This window comes from Myxocyprinus asiaticus, chromosome 22, assembly GCF_019703515.2.
Source record: "Myxocyprinus asiaticus isolate MX2 ecotype Aquarium Trade chromosome 22, UBuf_Myxa_2, whole genome shotgun sequence".
NCBI classification, from domain to species: domain Eukaryota; kingdom Metazoa; phylum Chordata; class Actinopteri; order Cypriniformes; family Catostomidae; genus Myxocyprinus; species Myxocyprinus asiaticus.
Window position 1 is genome coordinate 37,981,441 of NC_059365.1, and position 19,562 is coordinate 38,001,002.

General features: G+C 38.5%; 1 protein-coding gene across 2 annotated transcripts in view; it reads left to right on the forward strand.

The window, feature by feature from the left end:
* Positions 1 to 19,562, forward strand: part of abca1b (ATP-binding cassette, sub-family A (ABC1), member 1B) — a 52,383-nt gene that overhangs the window by 30,189 nt on the left and 2,632 nt on the right. The window contains exons 16-44 of one of the 2 annotated variants that reach the window (XM_051649297.1): positions 962 to 1,183; positions 4,669 to 4,984; positions 5,127 to 5,301; positions 5,420 to 5,551; positions 5,844 to 5,983; positions 6,102 to 6,239; positions 6,331 to 6,551; positions 7,106 to 7,181; positions 7,290 to 7,528; positions 7,633 to 7,684; positions 9,486 to 9,605; positions 9,715 to 9,863; positions 9,955 to 10,079; positions 10,162 to 10,260; positions 10,724 to 11,008; positions 11,098 to 11,236; positions 11,324 to 11,404; positions 12,500 to 12,669; positions 12,768 to 12,945; positions 13,056 to 13,171; positions 14,181 to 14,325; positions 14,416 to 14,539; positions 14,751 to 14,880; positions 15,043 to 15,163; positions 15,442 to 15,504; positions 15,610 to 15,716; positions 16,389 to 16,530; positions 17,589 to 17,723; positions 18,149 to 18,252. In XM_051649297.1, coding sequence (XP_051505257.1) covers positions 962 to 1,183; positions 4,669 to 4,984; positions 5,127 to 5,301; positions 5,420 to 5,551; positions 5,844 to 5,983; positions 6,102 to 6,239; positions 6,331 to 6,551; positions 7,106 to 7,181; positions 7,290 to 7,528; positions 7,633 to 7,684; positions 9,486 to 9,605; positions 9,715 to 9,863; positions 9,955 to 10,079; positions 10,162 to 10,260; positions 10,724 to 11,008; positions 11,098 to 11,236; positions 11,324 to 11,404; positions 12,500 to 12,669; positions 12,768 to 12,945; positions 13,056 to 13,171; positions 14,181 to 14,325; positions 14,416 to 14,539; positions 14,751 to 14,880; positions 15,043 to 15,163; positions 15,442 to 15,504; positions 15,610 to 15,716; positions 16,389 to 16,530; positions 17,589 to 17,723; positions 18,149 to 18,252 — 4,244 coding nt within the window. Of the gene's footprint in view, positions 1 to 961; positions 1,184 to 4,668; positions 4,985 to 5,126; positions 5,302 to 5,419; positions 5,552 to 5,843; positions 5,984 to 6,101; positions 6,240 to 6,330; positions 6,552 to 7,105; positions 7,182 to 7,289; positions 7,529 to 7,632; positions 7,685 to 9,485; positions 9,606 to 9,714; positions 9,864 to 9,954; positions 10,080 to 10,161; positions 10,261 to 10,723; positions 11,009 to 11,097; positions 11,237 to 11,323; positions 11,405 to 12,499; positions 12,670 to 12,767; positions 12,946 to 13,055; positions 13,172 to 14,180; positions 14,540 to 14,750; positions 14,881 to 15,042; positions 15,164 to 15,441; positions 15,505 to 15,609; positions 15,717 to 16,388; positions 16,531 to 17,588; positions 17,724 to 18,148; positions 18,253 to 19,562 lie in introns of both variants that reach the window. The other variant, XM_051649296.1, reaches the window with a different exon arrangement.

Sequence of the window (19,562 nt, forward strand, 5' to 3'; positions counted from 1 at the left end):
GATGTTACAGTCACTGCCCTTGCCTTCCAGAATAGCAGAGAACATCCCAATTGAGTGAAGGGATATGTGGAAACTGTGGTTCCTAATTATGGTGATCCAACATTTGCCTCGCATTTCAGGATGACAAGGCAAACATTTCTTCTAATGTCTTCAATTGTTGCATACACCAAGCTGCAACGGACACATTTGTTAAGGAATTTAGTTGGATCCATTATGCGCACTGCCTTTTTAATATGGCGGGGTTTATACACATCACTGTTGATTGGGTAACACCTCGTTCAACCCGGAATCCGTAGCAAAACGGTGCACACCGTTTTGAGATTGAACGTGCCCCTGGTCACACCAGACATGAACATTTTACTCCCTGGCCATTATTTTTCTATCATCCATTTTGTGTTGTTGATCTAAATTTCCTCAAGCAATTTCTATGCCACTAGCGTCACCAAACAGAACAGCAAAAACAAAGGTTGTTTTCAAACAGGTTTCTCAAACAATCCCCCATTTTCCATTGGTTGGAAAAACAGATAGTCCCGCCTCAAATTCACACCATTGAGTCATTGAGAGCTATTACATTTGCGGTCTTACACCGATTATGCCTAATAACCCTAAAACGTTTGTGGTCATGTAAACGCCTTAAACAGCTTTGCCCACATATCTGATTACGTTTTGATGTCAAAAGTACATCAGTACAGTTTGATGTAATTATTGTGTCTTGTTGCTTTTTCATTTGTCTACTTAGATGTATGATAAGTGTTTCCTATAGGAGCCTCATTTCATTTGTAAAAATAGAGACTTAGGATCTTGCTGAAAGTGAGCCCAGTTATAATAGTTGCTAAACTCCCGGTGGAGATGCACGTAAAAAATGTGTTGAATGTGAATAGTCCCTTAGAGTAATGTTCATATTACTCAGTCCAGAGATATTAACTATGATTTCTTTAATTTTTCCAATTCTTCTGTACAGATGGGTAATCTCCTGCCCTATAGTGACCCTGTGGTAGTCTTCCTCTTCCTCGGATCATTTGCAGTGGTAACCATCATGCAATGCTTCCTGATCAGTACGGCATTTGCACGTGCTAATCTGGCAGCCGCCTGCGGAGGCATCATCTACTTCACTCTCTACCTGCCTTATGTGCTGTGCGTGGCCTGGCAAGACTATGTGGGCTTCTCCGCCAAAGTCATCGCTGTGAGTTTACAACCATCTATATAACATATCAAAGCTTCAGAATTACAAAGTGCAAATGTGCATGTGTGCAGTGTCATCATTTGTTGATGTGCTGAGCCAAGTGGATTACATAAGCAAACTAATTTATGACACTCCCTTTATCTAAAAAGACCTACAGGTGCTATAAATATATTATTGTAAAATTGAATTTAGTTATGAGCTCCATAGGCAATATTGTTCACTGTTAGTTCGTGTTAACTAATGTAGTTAACTCATGGTAACGAATACAACCTTATTGTAAGTGTTACCAAAAATAATTTTCTTAAATCAGTATTTTTGACTTGTTTTCCAGTAAAAATATCAAAACATCCTGAAACCTAGATGAATTTACGTGAGAAGCAAAATTGCATAAGATATTAAGACTTGTTTCCAGAGAATATAACTTGAATTAAAGTTTTTTTTTTTTTCTTACCCCATTGGCATATTGGCAAGTTGGCATACTATATTGTTTTTCTTGTTTTAGGCATACATCTCAATACATTTGTACTAGATTTATGTTTAAAAATGAAACAACAGTTTGTGGGGGAAGAAAAATAAATTCAATTCAAGATAAATTATCTTTATCTTTTTCTTAAAGATATATATATAAGATTATTAAAATATTTAAGATATTAATGTCTTAAAATGTCTTTTGCCATTTTGCTTCTCAAAGATAATGTATTTTGTTGTTTCTTAATGTCTCTTAAATTGTTTGGATATTTTAAAAGAAAAAAAGAAAAAAAATACTGATTGATAAAAAGTTGTTTTTATATTCCTTTGACCAAGACACTTAACCCCAGGTGTTTCAGGGCATTTTTATCCTGCAAGGTTACCTGGTTACTTGTCATTTTATCCAAAGTGACTTACAGTACACTATTTCATAAATGGTCCAGTTGGAGCAACGTGTGATTAAGTGCATAGCTAAAGGGCACAAAAGTGATAGGGAGTTCAAACCTGTGCCCTTTGGAGCAGCTAACCAAGTTTAACAGCCCTTTACTCTACTGTAAGTCCCTTTAGATAACTCCCTCTTTTTACAAATATTTTTTGAGCTGTAAAGTTGTTTAAACTGTCGTTTTTACTGTAGTTGTTACGGTAGTTTTTACGGCATTATGTCGTCATGACAACAAAGTTGTAAAATTGGATATAACTTTACACAGAAAAGGTTAGTAAGCGATTTAAAAAAACATGATTTAGAAATATGAGGAAAGTTATTTAGACTCACTTTAGAAAACTATAGCCACAAGATAAAAACATTATATGTATTAACATGATTTTAGTGTCAAAAAATAACAAGTTTTTTCCCCAGTGTTAACCAGCATTATGTTGTCATGACAACTTCACAGAAATAAGGTTTCCAAGTGATTTTTCCACAATAAAATCATGTTAACACATACAGGTGCATCTCAATAAATTAGAATGTCATGGAAAAGTTCATTTATTTCAGTAATTCAACTCAAATTGTGAAACTCGTGTATTAAATAAATTCAATGCACACAGACTGAAGTAGTTTAAGTCTTTGGCTCTTTTAATTGTGATGATTTTGGCTCACATTTAACAAAAACCACCAATTCACTATCTCAAAAAATTAGAATATGGTGACATGCCAATCAGCTAATAAACTCAAAACACCTGCAAAGGTTTCCTGAGCCTTCAAAATGGTCTCTCAGTTTGGTTCACTAGGCTACACAATCATGGGGAAGACTGCTGATCTGACAGTTGTCCAGAAGACAATCATTGGCACCCTTCACAAGGAGGGTAAGCCACAAACATTCATTGCCAAAGAAGCTGGCTGTTCACAGAGTGCTGTATCCAAGCATGTTAACAGAAAGTTGAGTGGAAGAAAAAAGTGTGGAAGAAAAAGATGCACAACTAACCGAGAGAACCGCAGCCTTATGAGGATTGTCAAGCAAAATCGATTCAAGAATTTGGGTGAACTTCACAAGGAATGGACTGAGGCTGGAGTCAAGGCATCAAGAGCCACCACACACAGACGTGTCAAGGAATTTGGCTACAGTTGTCGTATTCCTCTTGTTAAGCCACTCCTGAACCACAGACAACGTCAGAGGCGTCTTACCTGGGCTAAGGAGAAGAAGAACTGGACTGTTGCCCAGTGGTCCAAAGTCCTCTTTTCAGATGAGAGCAAGTTTTGTATTTCATTTGGAAACCAAGGTCCTAGAGTCTGGAGGAAGGGTGGAGAAGCTCATAGCCCAAGTTGCTTGAAGTCCAGTGTTAAGTTTCCACAGTCTGTGATGATTTGGGGTACAATGTCATCTGCTGGTGTTGGCCCATTGTGTTTTTTGAAAACCAAAGTCACTGCACCCGTTTACCAAGAAAGTTTGGAGCACTTCATGCTTCCTTCTGCTGACCAGCTTTTTAAAGATGCTGATTTCATTTTCCAGCAGGATTTGGCACCTGCCCACACTGCCAAAAGCACCAAAAGTTGGTTAAATGACCATGGTGTTGGTGTGCTTGACTGGCCAGTAAACTCACCAGACCTGAACCCCATAGAGAATCTATGGGGTATTGTCAAGAGGAAAATGAGAAACAAGAGACCAAAAAATGCAGATGAGCTGAAGGCCACTGTCAAAGAAACCTGGGCTTCCATACCACCTCGGCAGTGCCACAAATTGATCACCTCCATGCCACGCCGAATTGAGGCAGTAATTAAAGCAAAAGGAGCCCCTACCAAGTATTGAGTACATATACAGTAAATGAACATACTTTCCAGAAGGCCAACAATTCACTAAAAATGTTTTTTTTATTGGTCTTATGATGTATTCTAATTTTTTGAGATAGTAAATTGGTGGGTTTTTGTTAAATGTGAGCCAAAATCATCACAATTAAAAGAACCAAAGACTTGAACTACTTCAGTCTGTGTGCATTGAATTTATTTAATACACGAGTTTCACAATTTGAGTTGAATTACTGAAATAAATGAACTTTTCCACGACATTCTAATTTATTGAGATGCACCTGTATATTGGCCCCATTCACTTTCATTGTAAGTGCCTCACTGTAACCTCGATTTTTACTAATCGAAATTATTTTTTGTAGTAATCAACACATTATACCATAAATGCTGTTGACTGAGCATAACTTGTATTGAACTCTGAACATTTCTTTGACATGAGCACATTAACATATGGCCGCCCACGGTAAGAAATCAGAATTCAGCAACTTGGCGAGGGTGCTAATCATCTGAGAGGGTAGCCAAATTTAACAGAGGTCATTTACAAATAGAAGTCTAATAGAAGCAAAAACAGCCTATTTAAAGTTCAGAGAGAGGGTGGAAAATGTCCATGTAAAGCTATACTGACCCTTCAGGGACTTAAAAATAAATAAAATAAAATGTAAAAACAAAAGAGTAGGCATGGTCCCTTTAAATCATACAACAATTCTACTTATATTCTACTCTTAATCATTTCCAGAACAGTACTCACGTGTCACTCTGATTATGTTGTCTCCAGAGTTTATTGTCTCCCGTGGCGTTTGGGTTTGGCTGTGAGTATTTTGCCCTGTTCGAGGAGCAGGGTGTGGGCATTCAGTGGAATAATCTATTCTCCAGTCCCGTGGAAGAGGACAACTACAACCTCACCACCTGCCTCATCCTCATGTACTTTGATGCCTTCATGTATGGCGTCATGACATGGTATATTGAAGCTGTCTTTCCAGGACAGTACGGTATTCCCAGGCCCTGGTACTTCCCACTCAGTAAATCTTATTGGTTTGGAGAGAGCAACACAAAGAATACCACAATACATGGAAAGACGTGCAATGCTGGAGGTAAGAAGACCTCATTTAATATTTTATGGAAATCTTTTGATCATGTACTGTATATATCATTCGTGTAAACACATTTAATTTATGTAACTTAATTTAAATTAGCAACCACCAGAATTAAATGTGTTTTGTGTTGTTTTTTAAGACATCTGCATTGAGGAGGAACCTACTCACCTTGAGCTGGGAGTTTACATTGAGAATCTGGTGAAAGTGTATCGTCATGGTAAAAAGCTGGCAGTCGATGGGTTGACACTGGGCTTCTATGAGGGACAGATCACGTCTTTCCTAGGTCACAATGGTGCTGGAAAAACCACTACCATGTAAGTTCTCATTTTCATTGTTATTTTGAATTACTGCATTACAGTATTAAGCTGAATATTTATTTTACAGTCCTTTCCCTTTATTTCCTGTCCTTCAATCTACATTTAATGTTTTCAGGTCTATTCTCACTGGCCTTTTCCCTCCAACCTCTGGCACTGCTTATATCATGGGCAGAGACATCCGCTCAGAGCTGAGCTCCATCAGACAGAGTCTAGGAGTGTGTCCACAGCACAACGTTCTCTTCAGCATGTAAGCGCCTTCATTAAAACCACATATTCTAAAGCAACATAATATTTTACTTCCATAATGTGCTATAATTCCAAGTGAAACAGAGAAAAAATTAGTCGAGGGATGAGTCGAAATACATTTTTTTGGTAATCAAAATTATGCCACAAATGCTGTTTGTTGAGCTCAACTTGTATTGAAAACGGAATATTCATTAAAGACAGTAAATTGGGTCAAAGGGTGATTTCACATTGATTTTAAGGTTGTATTCTTACAGAGTGACAGTTCAAATTTTACTTGGCTTGTGGTGTTTCAGGTTGACAGTGGAGGAGCACATCTGGTTCTACGCCCGTCTGAAGGGCCTGTCTGAAGAGAAAGTTAAGGCAGAGATGGAGCAGATCCTGGCTGACACTGGTCTTCCACACAAACGCAAATCCAGGACAAGCCAGTTGTCAGGTGTGTGGTCTTTTGACCTTCAGTGTGATTGAGTATTCAGAAAAGTGTTCAGAGAATTTGTTTGTTGTTATATTTGTTGCTTAAGAACTTAATTTTCTTATTTGTTGGTGTTTCACAGGTGGTATGCAGAGGAAGCTGTCTGTGGCCCTTGCGTTTGTTGGTGGGTCAAAGGTCGTCATTCTGGACGAGCCAACTGCTGGTGTGGACCCATACGCCCGTCGAGGCATCTGGGACCTTCTTCTGAAGTATCGTGCTGGTGAGTCCATATTTATTAATATTTTTGATTTATGCATAAAATATGACAAGAATTTAGTGACCAATTATGGAGGCCTGATTTCTTTTTTTAGGTCGGACAATCATTCTCTCCACCCATCATATGGATGAAGCAGACATTCTAGGAGATCGCATAGCCATCATCTCCCATGGAAAGCTTTGCTGCATTGGCTCATCTCTCTTTCTGAAGACTCATCTTGGAACAGGATATTATCTCACCTTGGTGAAGAAAAACACAGAACCTTCTCTTAGTTCTTGCAGGAACTCAAGTAGCACTGTGTCCTTTGTTAAGAAAGTAAGTACACAAGTATCACCACCTATACAAAAACTCACTTGTAACAGGAATTGTGCAGTTAAACGTCAATTCTGTCATTACTCAACCTCATGTCATTCCAAATGTGTATGATTTTCTTTCTTCCATGCAACACAAAAAGAGATTTAAAGCAGAATATATACACTTTTGAAAGCCTTTAGTGATCACTGGCTGTCAAGCTCCAAAAAGGACAAAAAAGCACCATAAAAAATACCCACCCTTTGTAGTTCTAAAGCCAAACGATAGCTTTGTGTGAGCTACGGATAATATTCCCTCTCAACCATAGCTCTCATACCTCATTTGCACATCCGCATATTCCAATTTGCCATGTCACGATCTATCACGTGACACCTGAGAAACAATCGCGTTCAGCAACATTGACATCTAACTCGGTGTAACACGTTTTAATATATGCAAACGATAATGAGATTGGAGAGATTTGCAGTGAATAACGACTTACAGGTTTAGAAGGACGAGAAAGTAAATGATGACCAAAGTAAATGCTAAACCAAAGCATTGTTTCATTGGTTTTGTAGGATGATGATGCATCAGAGAGCAGTTCAGATGCAGGTTTGGGCAGTGACCAAGAGAGTGAAGCTGCCACAGCTTTAGGTATGATACCACCTGACCTCAAACCTTAAAATGATTGGTCATTTTCACCCCATGCTTTGAAGCTAACTAATCCATAACATTTTCTCTGCATTCTATATGTATTTGCAGGAACTAGTTGGCCTGAATCTCCTGTTGTTCCCGTAGACGTGTCCCTTATCTCCAGTCTAATCCTGAAACATGTTCCTGCTGCCCGCATGGTGGAAGACCTTGGTCATGAGATCACATATGTGTTGCCGTATGAATCTGCTAAAGATGGTACTTTTGTTGAACTCTTCCATGACATGGACGAACGGCTCGCTGACTTGGGCATTTCAAGCTATGGTGTCTCAGATACTAGTCTTGAAGAGGTGCAGTACTTTCTTACCTGCCATCAATAAGCCATCACTAGACTTTTAAATAAATACTTCTGAATACGAAATTTGTTTATGAACTCTCCTTCTTGATTTTATAGATTTTTCTGAAAGTGGCAGAGGACAGTGGAGTTGACACAGAAATCATCTCAGGTAAATTTGATGAATGACATGTACATTAACACATTTTTAATCAACATCATGATTTTAGGTTAAAATGTATATCAATGTATTAAGGAAAGTGTATATTAAAGGAGCTGGTGTGACAAATCCATTTTTAAATGTATTCATACAGTCTCTTAATAAATATGGTCAAAACAACTGCATGAATTTCCAAAATGCTGTTTAAAATAGTTTTAAATGGAGTATAACTAGCAAATTCGAACAAAATGTAAAATAACGTCTAGATTTCCTCCTTGCTCATTGTTGTACACTCAACACCACACGTTCTCTAGTCTAATTTATACAATGGAAGACGCTGAACTTTTTCTCCTAGACGAACTAAAGCACTCTAGGCGAACAAAGCCGGCATTTATACTACGCACATCATTGTTTTAAAATCAGTTTGTTGAGGTTGAAGCCATGGTTTGAAACGTACTGTTCCAGCCATGGAAGTAATGCCAATAATGCTGGTCTTTCTCTCCATGGATCGCCGCTTTTAGTGCTGTATCGCTTCTTTGACTTTTTAAACTTGTCATGGAGCCCCTTCCACTCTCTCTCTCTCTATATATATATTTGTCGTGGCCAATCTGTCTTTCTAAAGTTTATTTTTAATCATATAAAAAAAGTGTGCTTCTGCACAATCTTTGAGAGACGGGCTTCCAAGTTATCCATTTTTAATGATAGTAACCTACGTAACTTCTCCTCGGCTGGCATGCACGATTATAAATAAACAAACTTCACGTCCAAACCACACCCACATGGTAGACGAGTTCTCAGAGGTCAGGAATTTCAAGAAGGATATAACTGCAGGCAGTGTTCCAAACAGGAGCGGAAGCTCCAAACCGCCATTAAGTGTAAGTGACGCCCCCTTTTGGAGTAATCACACCCCTTTCTGGAGTAACCCCGCCCCCATTTGGAGGTCTCCAGCCTGCAGCTATACCTACTTGAGGATTTCAGAGATGTGCGCGAACTGGAGAAATATCAACAAAAGAACACCTTGGTAGAACAAAAACGTCACTGCATTTCGTCAACATTTAAGGCAAATTAAGAGAAGCCTGTTTGCCCAGTAAGTATAAATTAGCCTTTACAATGACACTTATGCTTATACAGAAATGCAAACAGACAAACATATAAACATACTTAATTCTTGCTTTGAATGTATTCTGCATAAATATTATTTTGAAAATATGTTTAACCCAAGTAATGTACTTAAAGCTGAAATGTGTAACTTTTCTGGAGTTAAAATACTTTCTCCTGTCCCAGCTTAATATGCAGAGACAACCAAGAAGCAATTCGTATGTTAATTTTCTCGAAAACTGCAAACACTGTGTCTCTGTGGCACTATAAAAATTCCTTTGTTTGTTTGTTTCCAGCCCAACACAACAATACTGACTCAACCAATGACATGAGTTGGGGGCGGGACTATCTGTTTGTTCGATCAACATTAGACAGGGGAATGTTCACAAGGCTGTTTGAAAACAAATGTTTATTTTTGCAATTCCTTTCGGTGGCATTAGTGGCACAGAAATTATACATTTCTGTGATTACCCTTATTGAAAGTCAGTAATTGTAATCTCACTACAAGAATTTAAAATGTAATATGTTTTACTACTTTTTGACTTGAAAAACTAATAAAAAAAATAATTATAGTAATTGATTTCTTTGTAATCAGTGAGTATAACATGTTGCATTGCAGAATGTTTCAACTCCCCATTTATTATCTTACTAGTACTGAATAAACATTAGAAACACATCAAGTAAAGATCTCGTTTTGTATTAATGTTTTTATTAGATGGAACTGTGCCCATGCGCAGACACAGACGACATGCATTTGGTGCCGACCACCAGAGCTGCCTCAAACCCCTGACCGAAGACGATTACTTTGACTGCAATGACTCTGATGCTGATCCAGGTAAACCTTCTACCCTGAAATGTCTACTCTTTACACAGCACACATTCATTAATTTTGTTGAGTTGTAAATGTCCTTGTTGCTGACTCTTGCTGATATGTTTGATCACAGAATCTAAAGAGACAGACTATTTGAGTCTTACTAATGGTAAAGGCTCGTACCAGGTGAAAGGCTGGAGTTTGAAGAGGCAACAGTTTGTGGCTTTATTGTGGAAAAGATTTCTGTATGCTCGCCGGTCGAGGAAAGGCTTCTTCGCACAGGTAAATATATCCCACAGCATTACGAGAAATACAGAATACAAATCCAGTCAGTGCAGTATAGTTTTGATAAACTCATTGATTCTTTTTGTAGATCGTTCTTCCCGCTGTGTTTGTGTGCATCGCACTAGTATTCAGTCTAATTGTTCCACCCTTCGGAAAATATCCCAGTCTGGCTCTTAATCCATGGATGTATGAAGAACAGTTCACATTCATCAGGTATATAGAAACACTGTTGCTCTACGTGAAGTTAAAATAAGTGCATGTCTGCATACTAATTCAGTGTCACTCTTCATTACAGTGATGATGCTCCACATGATAGAAGTACACAAAAATTACTCAATGCTTTACTAGATGATCCTGGCTTTGGAACACGGTGCATGGAAGGAGAACCAATTCCGTAAGTAACTCAATACTTTTTGCATTTTTGCAGGATTCCCATAATCAAGAAAAACTTGGATATATCAGGGAATAATAACATTTATGGTTCCAGGCCTGGAAAAGTCACACATTTTAATAGTGAATATAATTTTTTTTAAGTTCTGTTCTAAAATATTAAAAAAAAATATTGCTTTTATGTAGAGTGCTTGTGTAGAGTAAAACTTGCATGCAAGCCAGCGTGATAACATCAGTCTCTCTGTTGAGGGTCTTATTTGTACACTAATAAGTATAATCATTTAAATGTATTAATTAAAAGACTTGTATGTCATTCAAATGAAAATCCATCTAGCAATATATAAAAGTTTATTCTAAATAAATACTCATTCAGCAATAATGAATTAAATTTGTTGGTGAAAACACGTGGGAAGATTCTGCTCATAATTTTCAATTCTGGAAAATAAATAGTCTGTGTTGGATTTTAGTGATGCTCCTTGTACAATGGCTGACGAGGACTGGTCTACACCAGAAGTTCCAGAGAGTGTAAGTGAAATTTTCAGGACGGCGAACTGGACCATGGATAACCCATCCCCTGCTTGTGAATGCAGCTGTGATGGTAATAAGAAGATGCTCCCAGAATGCCCTGCTGGAGCCGGTGGACTGCCACCTCTTGAAATGAAGATCAGCGAAACCGAAACCCTCCAAAACCTGACGGGACGAAACATCTCAGACTATCTAGTGAAGACCTATGCCCAGATCATTGGCAAAAGGTAACTTGATAGTGAACCATATGAACCATATGTTCAGCCGTGAGTTTTTGTTTTTATTCAGCACATTCATGAATGCTTTTCTTTCATAGCTTGAAGAACAAGATCTGGGTGAATGAATTCAGGTATGGTGGATTTTCATTGGGCGCCAGAAGTACTCAGGTACTTCCTCCTGCCGAGGAGATTGATGATGCCATCTCTCGAGTCAGGGAGATCTTCCAGCTGGGGAAGGTAAGCTAAAACATTGACTCTTACAATCTGAATCATACACCGCTCCGGAATAATGTGCATAATGTATTTATTCTCGTATACCTTCAGAACACAGGCTCAGCAGCGGACCGTTTCCTGAACAGCCTGTCTGCTTTCATCAATGGGCTGGACACTAAGAATAATGTCAAGGTGAGTGAGCAGCTGGACAACTGGACCCATTTTAAAGTCAACATGAAATCAGAATTGACCAGTTCATCAGTGCATGTTATTCCAAAGGGAACAAATGTTATCTTTGTAATGTTTCATTAAAATGTAATAACTTGCTCCAACTCTAATCAAATTTTCTATTCATTTGACATCACCAAGCCACTTTTCACGCTCCATTCAATACCTGATAAAATTCAAGTCCTGCCTTACATTATTTTCTCAGTGAATCACATAAAGGATGTAAAATGGGTTGTGAACATTGTTTCATGCTAACTAATATATATCTCTTGTATTTTGAATTCTCACTTTGAGTCTAAGGGGCAAATTCAATAAGAATTAATTGCAGCTGCCAAAAGCGCCATTTTTTTTACAAGCTAACTGCGCTTGTTAAGCACCCGATTCGCTAAAGGAATTATGCAGATCAGGCAACAGCGCAAACTCACCCATAAAATTGCTGCTGAACGCAATTTGCACATGTAATTCTGATTTTGCGGTCTGATTCTGAGTGCAGTATAGCTGAGGATGCCGCAGACCACCGTATTTGACCCACCCTGCTGGGATTGAACAGCATCACTTTGATCCAGACACTTGGATCATCTCTTAAACATGCAGAACATGCTCTTGATGACATTGCGGATCTGGACACATGCCAGATTATACCGCTCTTCAACATCATTTGATGAGTATTTGATTACTGCTGGAATGATTAGATGAAAGTGTTCACAAACATCTCTTTTATATAAAATTAATTTTACGACTACCTTTATTTGGCAGTAATAGTGCGATGTAAATTGCGCAGGTCAAATCGCACAGAGTTTTTTAAATGAAGCGCAATCTTTAATGAGCTAATTTACATAGAAAGGAGGCGTGTTTGCGCGGAAGGAATGACATGACTTCGTTTAAATATTGAAGACACAGCGCAATTTCAGAGCTGATTGTGCCCGGTAAACGTGATTGCGGGTGGTTAGGGAATAAGATGCAGGTATTTGCACTGAAATACCACGCACAAAAGTGCCGCAACTGTTTAGTGAATCTGCCCCTAATTGTTACTTATTGGTTTTATGTCATTATTTTCAGATATGGTTCAATAACAAGGGCTGGCACAGTATTGGCGCCTTCCTTAATGTCATGAACAATGGTATCTTGCGTGCCAACTTGCCACCTGGCAAAGACCCCCGCAAGTTTGGCATGACTGCCTTCAACCATCCGCTCAATCTGACCAAGGAGCAGCTTTCTCAAGTGGCACTGTAAGAATTTATAGAACAACTATAAATAAGTAATACAAATGTATTTCCTGTTTATTATTATTACTGAAACTATTTGCTCATTATTAAACTCTTTTCAGGATGACTACCTCAGTGGACGTGTTGGTTTCCATCTGTGTCATTTTCGCCATGTCTTTCGTCCCAGCAAGCTTCGTTGTCTTTCTCATTCAGGAGCGTGTGAATAAGGCCAAGCACATGCAGTTTATCAGTGGAGTTCAGCCCTTCCTATACTGGCTGGCCAACTTTCTCTGGGACATGGTGAGCGTCTGCTCCTCTTTTATATCCCATAATGCATCTCACTCCAGAGTTAACCTACTCAGCTACCAACCTAAAGTCCTCATATAATGCATACTTTTGTTTGTTTACAGTGCAATTATGTTGTTCCTGCAACTCTGGTCATCCTGATCTTTGTGTGCTTCCAACAAAAAGCTTACGTCTCTTCCACCAACCTACCTGTACTTGCCCTTCTGCTGCTTCTCTATGGGTAAGACAGATCAAAGCATTCCTATGCAGCTATTTCAAGTCATGTAGTGCATGCCCATGCAAAACACACTGAGTCTTCCCCTAGTCAAAAGTGCTTACCCCTAGGCCTGGGTTTGATGCCTTTTTCATGCATCGATTTCTTCTAATATAAATAGGGCTGTTCGGTGCACAATAGTCTTTGTCTTTTCAAACATATTTGTCAACACAACTTTGGTAAGTGTGAGCAGCAGGGTAAATTAAAGGGGTACGCACACCGGACGCATCCTAGCGGACGACATGGCATGTTCTAAAATAAATAATAATAATTATATTAAGGTACACACCTTTTGTGCTGCTTTGACAGCTTGAATGAACAATCTATTCAAGGCTACACACAGAGAAATTGCATAATAAACATCACCATTCCTAATCATTCAGTTTGCCCAGTTAAACCAGTTTCACATACTAACCTGCAAACTCATCAACGCCAATTTGTTTATTCTCGAAGAAGTACAAAAACCTTCATAACTTTGGACTGCCATCTGCTACACAGCATCAGCTCATCCTGTGTGTGTGATACCTATGCCTTTACTACCCGCTACCGGCTTCAGTAAATGTTATATCACCCTCTTGTGGTGTCCCAATGCTATTATGCCAGACTGTTCAACAAAAGGCCAATTGGGTGAATTGGAAAGCACCCAAATTAGGCTTCTAATTTAAATGTCGGCTAATTTTAATATATCAATGCTTCAAAAATATATAGTTAAAATAAAGTGCCAATCAATGATCGATATATTGATATTTATGACATCCCTACTTACCTCCCATATCTCTATGATAATTTGATCCCTAGATATGGCCAGGGCCTCACATGGGGCCTCTGTACATTGTCCCAAGTCAAAAGAGCCCACAATGTTGGAGTCTTCCCATAGTGACTCATCATTTACACACTGTGTATATATGTAGGTTCATGCCATTTTGCAGCACAACAGATTTTGTGAATATAAATAATTATTCTTTTCTCATCTCAGATGGTCCATTACTCCTCTCATGTACCCGGCTTCATTCTTATTCAAAATCCCCAGCACTGCTTATGTGGTTCTCACTAGCGTCAACATTCTCATTGGGATCAATGGCAGTGTGTCCACTTTTGTAATGGAGCTGTTTGGAAATAATGTAAGAAATCAATTTACTGGTCTGCTTCTAATGTTGGTAATTGTGATATCACAAGCAAGTCCTCATTTGTGCACATCTCGTCATCTTCAGGAAATTGGTGGAATCAACGACATCCTGAAGAATGTGTTACTGATCTTCCCCCACTTCTGTCTGGGTCGAGGTCTTATTGACATGGTCAAGAATCAGGCCATGGCTGACGCCCTTGAGAGATTTGGTAAGATTAGCTTACTTACACTCTGAATCTGGGTTTGCAGATTCTTGGATACAATTTAAGCTCTATTAAGAATTATAGCAATGTTAATTTCAACATTTCAAAGTGTGACCTGATAACTTGACCTTTGTCCTCTGTATTAGCTGTAGCTACTGCAAGGTATTGTTAGGGTAATCGTTATATATGGTGAATATTAAACTTTGTCTTTTGTCAGGCGAGGACCGTTTCCGTTCGCCACTCGAGTGGGACATGGTGGGCAAAAATCTTTTCGCCATGGCGGTGGAAGGAGTGGTCTTCTTCACCATCACGGTCCTTATCCAGTACCGTTTCTTCTTCAAACCCAAGTAAGCTTCATCGATATTTACACGATCTCATATTCTGTCGAAACCCATTGTTCTCTGAAATAAAACATTTTGTTCACAGAAATGGTAAAGGAATTCAAATGATTTGCAGATAACATAGTTTCACTTGAAGATCTAAAATAAGTGATTGAACAACTCTTACAGGTCTTTAAGTGCCAAGTTGAGTCCGATTGGAGAAGAAGATGAGGATGTTGCCAGAGAGAGGCAGAAGATCATAAGTGGAGCTGGACAAGGAGACATTCTGGAACTCCGACAACTCACAAAGGTAAGAAATCTTCACCCAAGGATATTGGGTCACCTGGATGAATTTAAACTAGAAAAGATACAATAAAATATGAAGTGTCTGTGTCATCAGAGCAGTGGCCTAGCATTTATCACATGCTCCTGACAATATGAAGTGGTGCTCATATGAGACATGTGGGTTTGAACCTGGACTGCATCCTGTCCTTAACCAGTTCCCTTCTTTTCTCCATATCATTTCCTGTCATCCTGATACAAAGCCCAAAAAATTATTAAACAATATTTAATTATTTTGTCTAACAGGTGTACAAGAGGAAACAGAAGCCTGCTGTTGATCGTCTATGTGTGGGCATTCCTCCAGGAGAGGTAATTAATTATGACTGCCTCATGATCAAACTCATCCGAATGAATCACTCTTCTTGTTGACTGCTGTAAGACCACAAACTGATGACTGTTTCATTCTTCTTTCAGTGTTTTGGTCTGCTCGGTGTCAACGGAGCTGGAAAGACAAGTACCTTTAAAATGCTAACCGGAGATTCTATGGTCACAAGTGGAGAAGCTTTCCTAGCAGGGAAGAGGTACAGCGATCTGAACATATGCAATTATGAGTTTAATAGAAACGTTTCATATACATTCACTTAGCACTTTATTAGGAACACTATGGTCCTAATAAAGTTCCCAACATGGTCTTCAGCTGTTATAGCCCATCCGCCTTAAATTTTGACGTGTTGTTCATTCTGAGATGCTATTCTGCTCACTACAATTGTACAGAGCGGTTATCCGAGTTACCGTAGACTTTCTGTCAGCTCAAACCAGTCTGGCCATTCTCTGTTGACCTCTCTCATCAACAAGGCATTTCCGTCTGCAGAGCTCACTGGATGTTTTTGGCACCATTCTGAGTAAATTCTAAAGACTGTTGTGTGTGAAAATCCCAGGAGTTCAGCAGTTACAGAAATACTCAAACCAGCCCGTCTGGCACCAACAATCATGCCATGGTTGAAATCACTGAGATACAGTTTTTTTTTCCATTCTGATGGTTGATGTGAACATTAACTGTATCTCCTGATCTGTATCTGCATGATTTTATGCACTGCAGCCACACAATTGACTAATTAGACAATCACATGAATAAATAGATGAACAGGTGCACCTAATAAAGTGCTCAGTGAGAGTATATGTTACACTTAGAAATCATAAAATGAATTCTATGGTTGTATCATTGTGGTAAACATTCTCTTTTTGATGTCCAGTATACTCAGGGAGATAGATGAAGTTCATCAGAACATGGGCTACTGCCCTCAGTTTGATGCCATCAACGACCTGCTAACAGGTCGGGAACACCTGGAGTTCTATGCCATCCTGCGTGGTGTACCTGAAAAGGAAGTTTGTGAGGTGAGCAGAACATACAAACCAAGACAATTATTTAGGCATTTTCTTATTTATTATCTTTTAATTACTTTCATGAAATATGACCTTAAGGGTGAAAAAAATCCTCCCCAACTGTCATTACCATAATGCAAAAAATGTCATCCTCATAACTGCAGTGCAAGAAAACATTAACAATATATAGTATTAATAACCATAAATAATATTATTTAAATTGTAAAAGTATTTATACTTCATGGTTGTACTTTTTTCAAATTTATGCTGATTTAAACAATTGTTGAATTACAATGAGATTCTGAGAAAAATGCACACACATAAAAGAATTCAGACTCATTACGGTAACGACAATTAATTTGTTTGATGTAGTGCTGTCAGTCGATTCAAATTTTAAATTGCGATTAATCGCAAATTTTTTCATAGTTAATCAGGATTAACCACAGATTTTGAAAGTGCTGACTCTCTCTCTATATACTTATTTTCTAAGGAAAGAAATCAAAACAAGATGTAACAATACTGCTTGTAACAATACTGTTTTTTTTTATTTTTCAAACAAAGTCTTCCACAGTATACAGATAGAAATATAAAAAAAAAAAAAACGTGATTCACGTCAGGGCATCAATACCATTGTCAAGTGCCATTTTTAACTCTAAATGAAAAGTGTTGCAGATGTCTTGTTCTGCTTTTAGCGCTGGCATGGCCCACATAATACTTCATCCGAATTGGCTTTTTGGTGAGTGTTAAGACTTGACATGCTTCCGTGGTAATTAAATTGCTTAAAAGTTTGTTTTGTTCAGCAAATAGCGTAAAGAAGTCTTTTCCCTCTCACTTGATCACTGATGGAATTGGTTGTTTGTTTGAGGTGTGTGCATCAGTGTAATAATGTTCCCACCTCCCTGGACACATCGCAAGGGTTCTGCCCTATTCCAACCAGTGTTCAGAACTCACATGGAGCTGAATCTTCTTTTCTATTTTTGGGTGAAATGAGACCTGGACATTTTTTTGTGAGATTGCTGTGTTAAACTGTTAAAATGATTGGTTTCACTGATGTCTTGCTTCTCATACAGGTGGCAGAGTGGGGAATCCGTAAACTGGGCCTTGTGAAGTATGTGGACAAAAAAGCAGGAAGTTACAGCGGTGGCAACATGCGTAAACTCTCCACTGCCATTTCTCTCATAGGAGCTCCACCAGTGGTCTTCCTGGTATGTGCATTTCCCCAAACACTCACACACACACTTACACAACTGCCTCCCTCTGTGAATGTCTGCAAACAAATCAACAAAAACAATATGATCATATAACCACTGTTTGATTATTCTCTCGGCTGGGTTTCCTGTTCTGGTTGTGTAAGGAGGTCAGGATTATAACATCACCAGAGCTGAATAACACTGAACTCCTTCCCCTTTGCGAATTGTATAAGGCCTCATAGTGGGTTGATTACACAAAGGACACGCAAGAACGCTTAATCCCCCGTGTTGAACATAACGAGTGTGTTTTGGTTCATTTGAGTGTGTGAAACACGTATGAGGGAGAGACATGGCTTTCTTCCTGCTCATGTTGCTGTTCAGTTTGTCTTTCCTGTTAAACCTGTGGGCTAATCTGACTCTGGCTGTGCTGTTGGTTACAGGACGAGCCCACCACTGGCATGGACCCCAAGGCACGGCGGGCACTGTGGAACTGCATTCACAGCGTCATCAAGGAGGGACGCTCCGTGGTGCTTACCTCACACAGGTAAAACGCAACAGATCTGACCTAATGCCTGACTGCTGAATGAAAGAGAATGGGAAGAAAATACTACCAGGGTTTATGTACTTAATTAAATCAATTGAACACTGATGCTGTAGAGGTAATATCAGCTGTTGTTTATGCTAATCTCAATAACATTAAAGTCAACATGAAATTTAAATTGACCACATTTTGTTTCCTAATACACACTAAAAAAAAATTGCTCTTTGGCTGAATTTGATTCAGTCGTAGCACCACAAACACTTTGTGTAGAAAGAACCTAGTTGAATTGTGTAAACCATACAAAATTATTTGTCGATTTAACTAAAATAAATCTTTTATTTCTTTATGTACTAACTAGTGAAAATTAGCATGCTAATTACATGCTGGTTGGAAGCACTACAGAGTTTAGTCTAGTAACTATGTTATGGTTAGCACAGCAATTGCTCAATGACGCGAACAATCAGTTTCATGTGCAACATATACCTGTCCTCATCGTTAGCTCAAGCTCCACTCTTCACCATAATGGTGACCCCAAAAACTCCAACATAACAGAAGCTCTTCTAAATCTCAACGTAACAAAACACTGAACACTAACAATTTATATTCCCCTTTATATTCATCTTGCACAAAAACATATAAAATAACACTTAATTTTAACATGAACTCTCCATATCGAGTCCCATGCAAAGCATGCTGGAAAATTGAAATCCCCTGACCAGTTTCATCAATTCTATACTGAAAACCCTTATAAGTTGACTCTACTCAATTGATTGAGTAAACTTGTTCCCTCAAGTGAATTGAGCAATGGTGTCTCCAAAACTTGTGTAATTACATTCACTTAACTTGGTGATCATATAGAATGAACTTAACTAATTTAAGGTAACTAGATGCAACTAGACTTAACTCAAAATTGCTATTAAAATGTGTTGTTTCAACGTAATAATGTTAACTGAATGGACTCAAATTTAGGTCATTCAATAACACAGTTTAAATAATGAAGAAAAAACTTAAAACTATATTCTAGGTCAGTTATTAAATAAACTTATTTCTCCACAGAAATGCATAGACACCTGTACTTCAGTTGCACATGCACAAGGAGAACTGAGATAGTGTTAACAGGGTCCAACTTGACCAAAGGGGACACAGGTCACCTTAATGGCGACATCACACAAAACAACAAAATTAATACTACAAAAGAGCTAAAACATAATTACGTAAATAACTGAAGCACAAGGCATTGTGGTTATTCCCCATGGCCTCAATTTTGTACTCAACAGTTTGAGTTATTAACACTTAAAATCTTAAGTTTATGG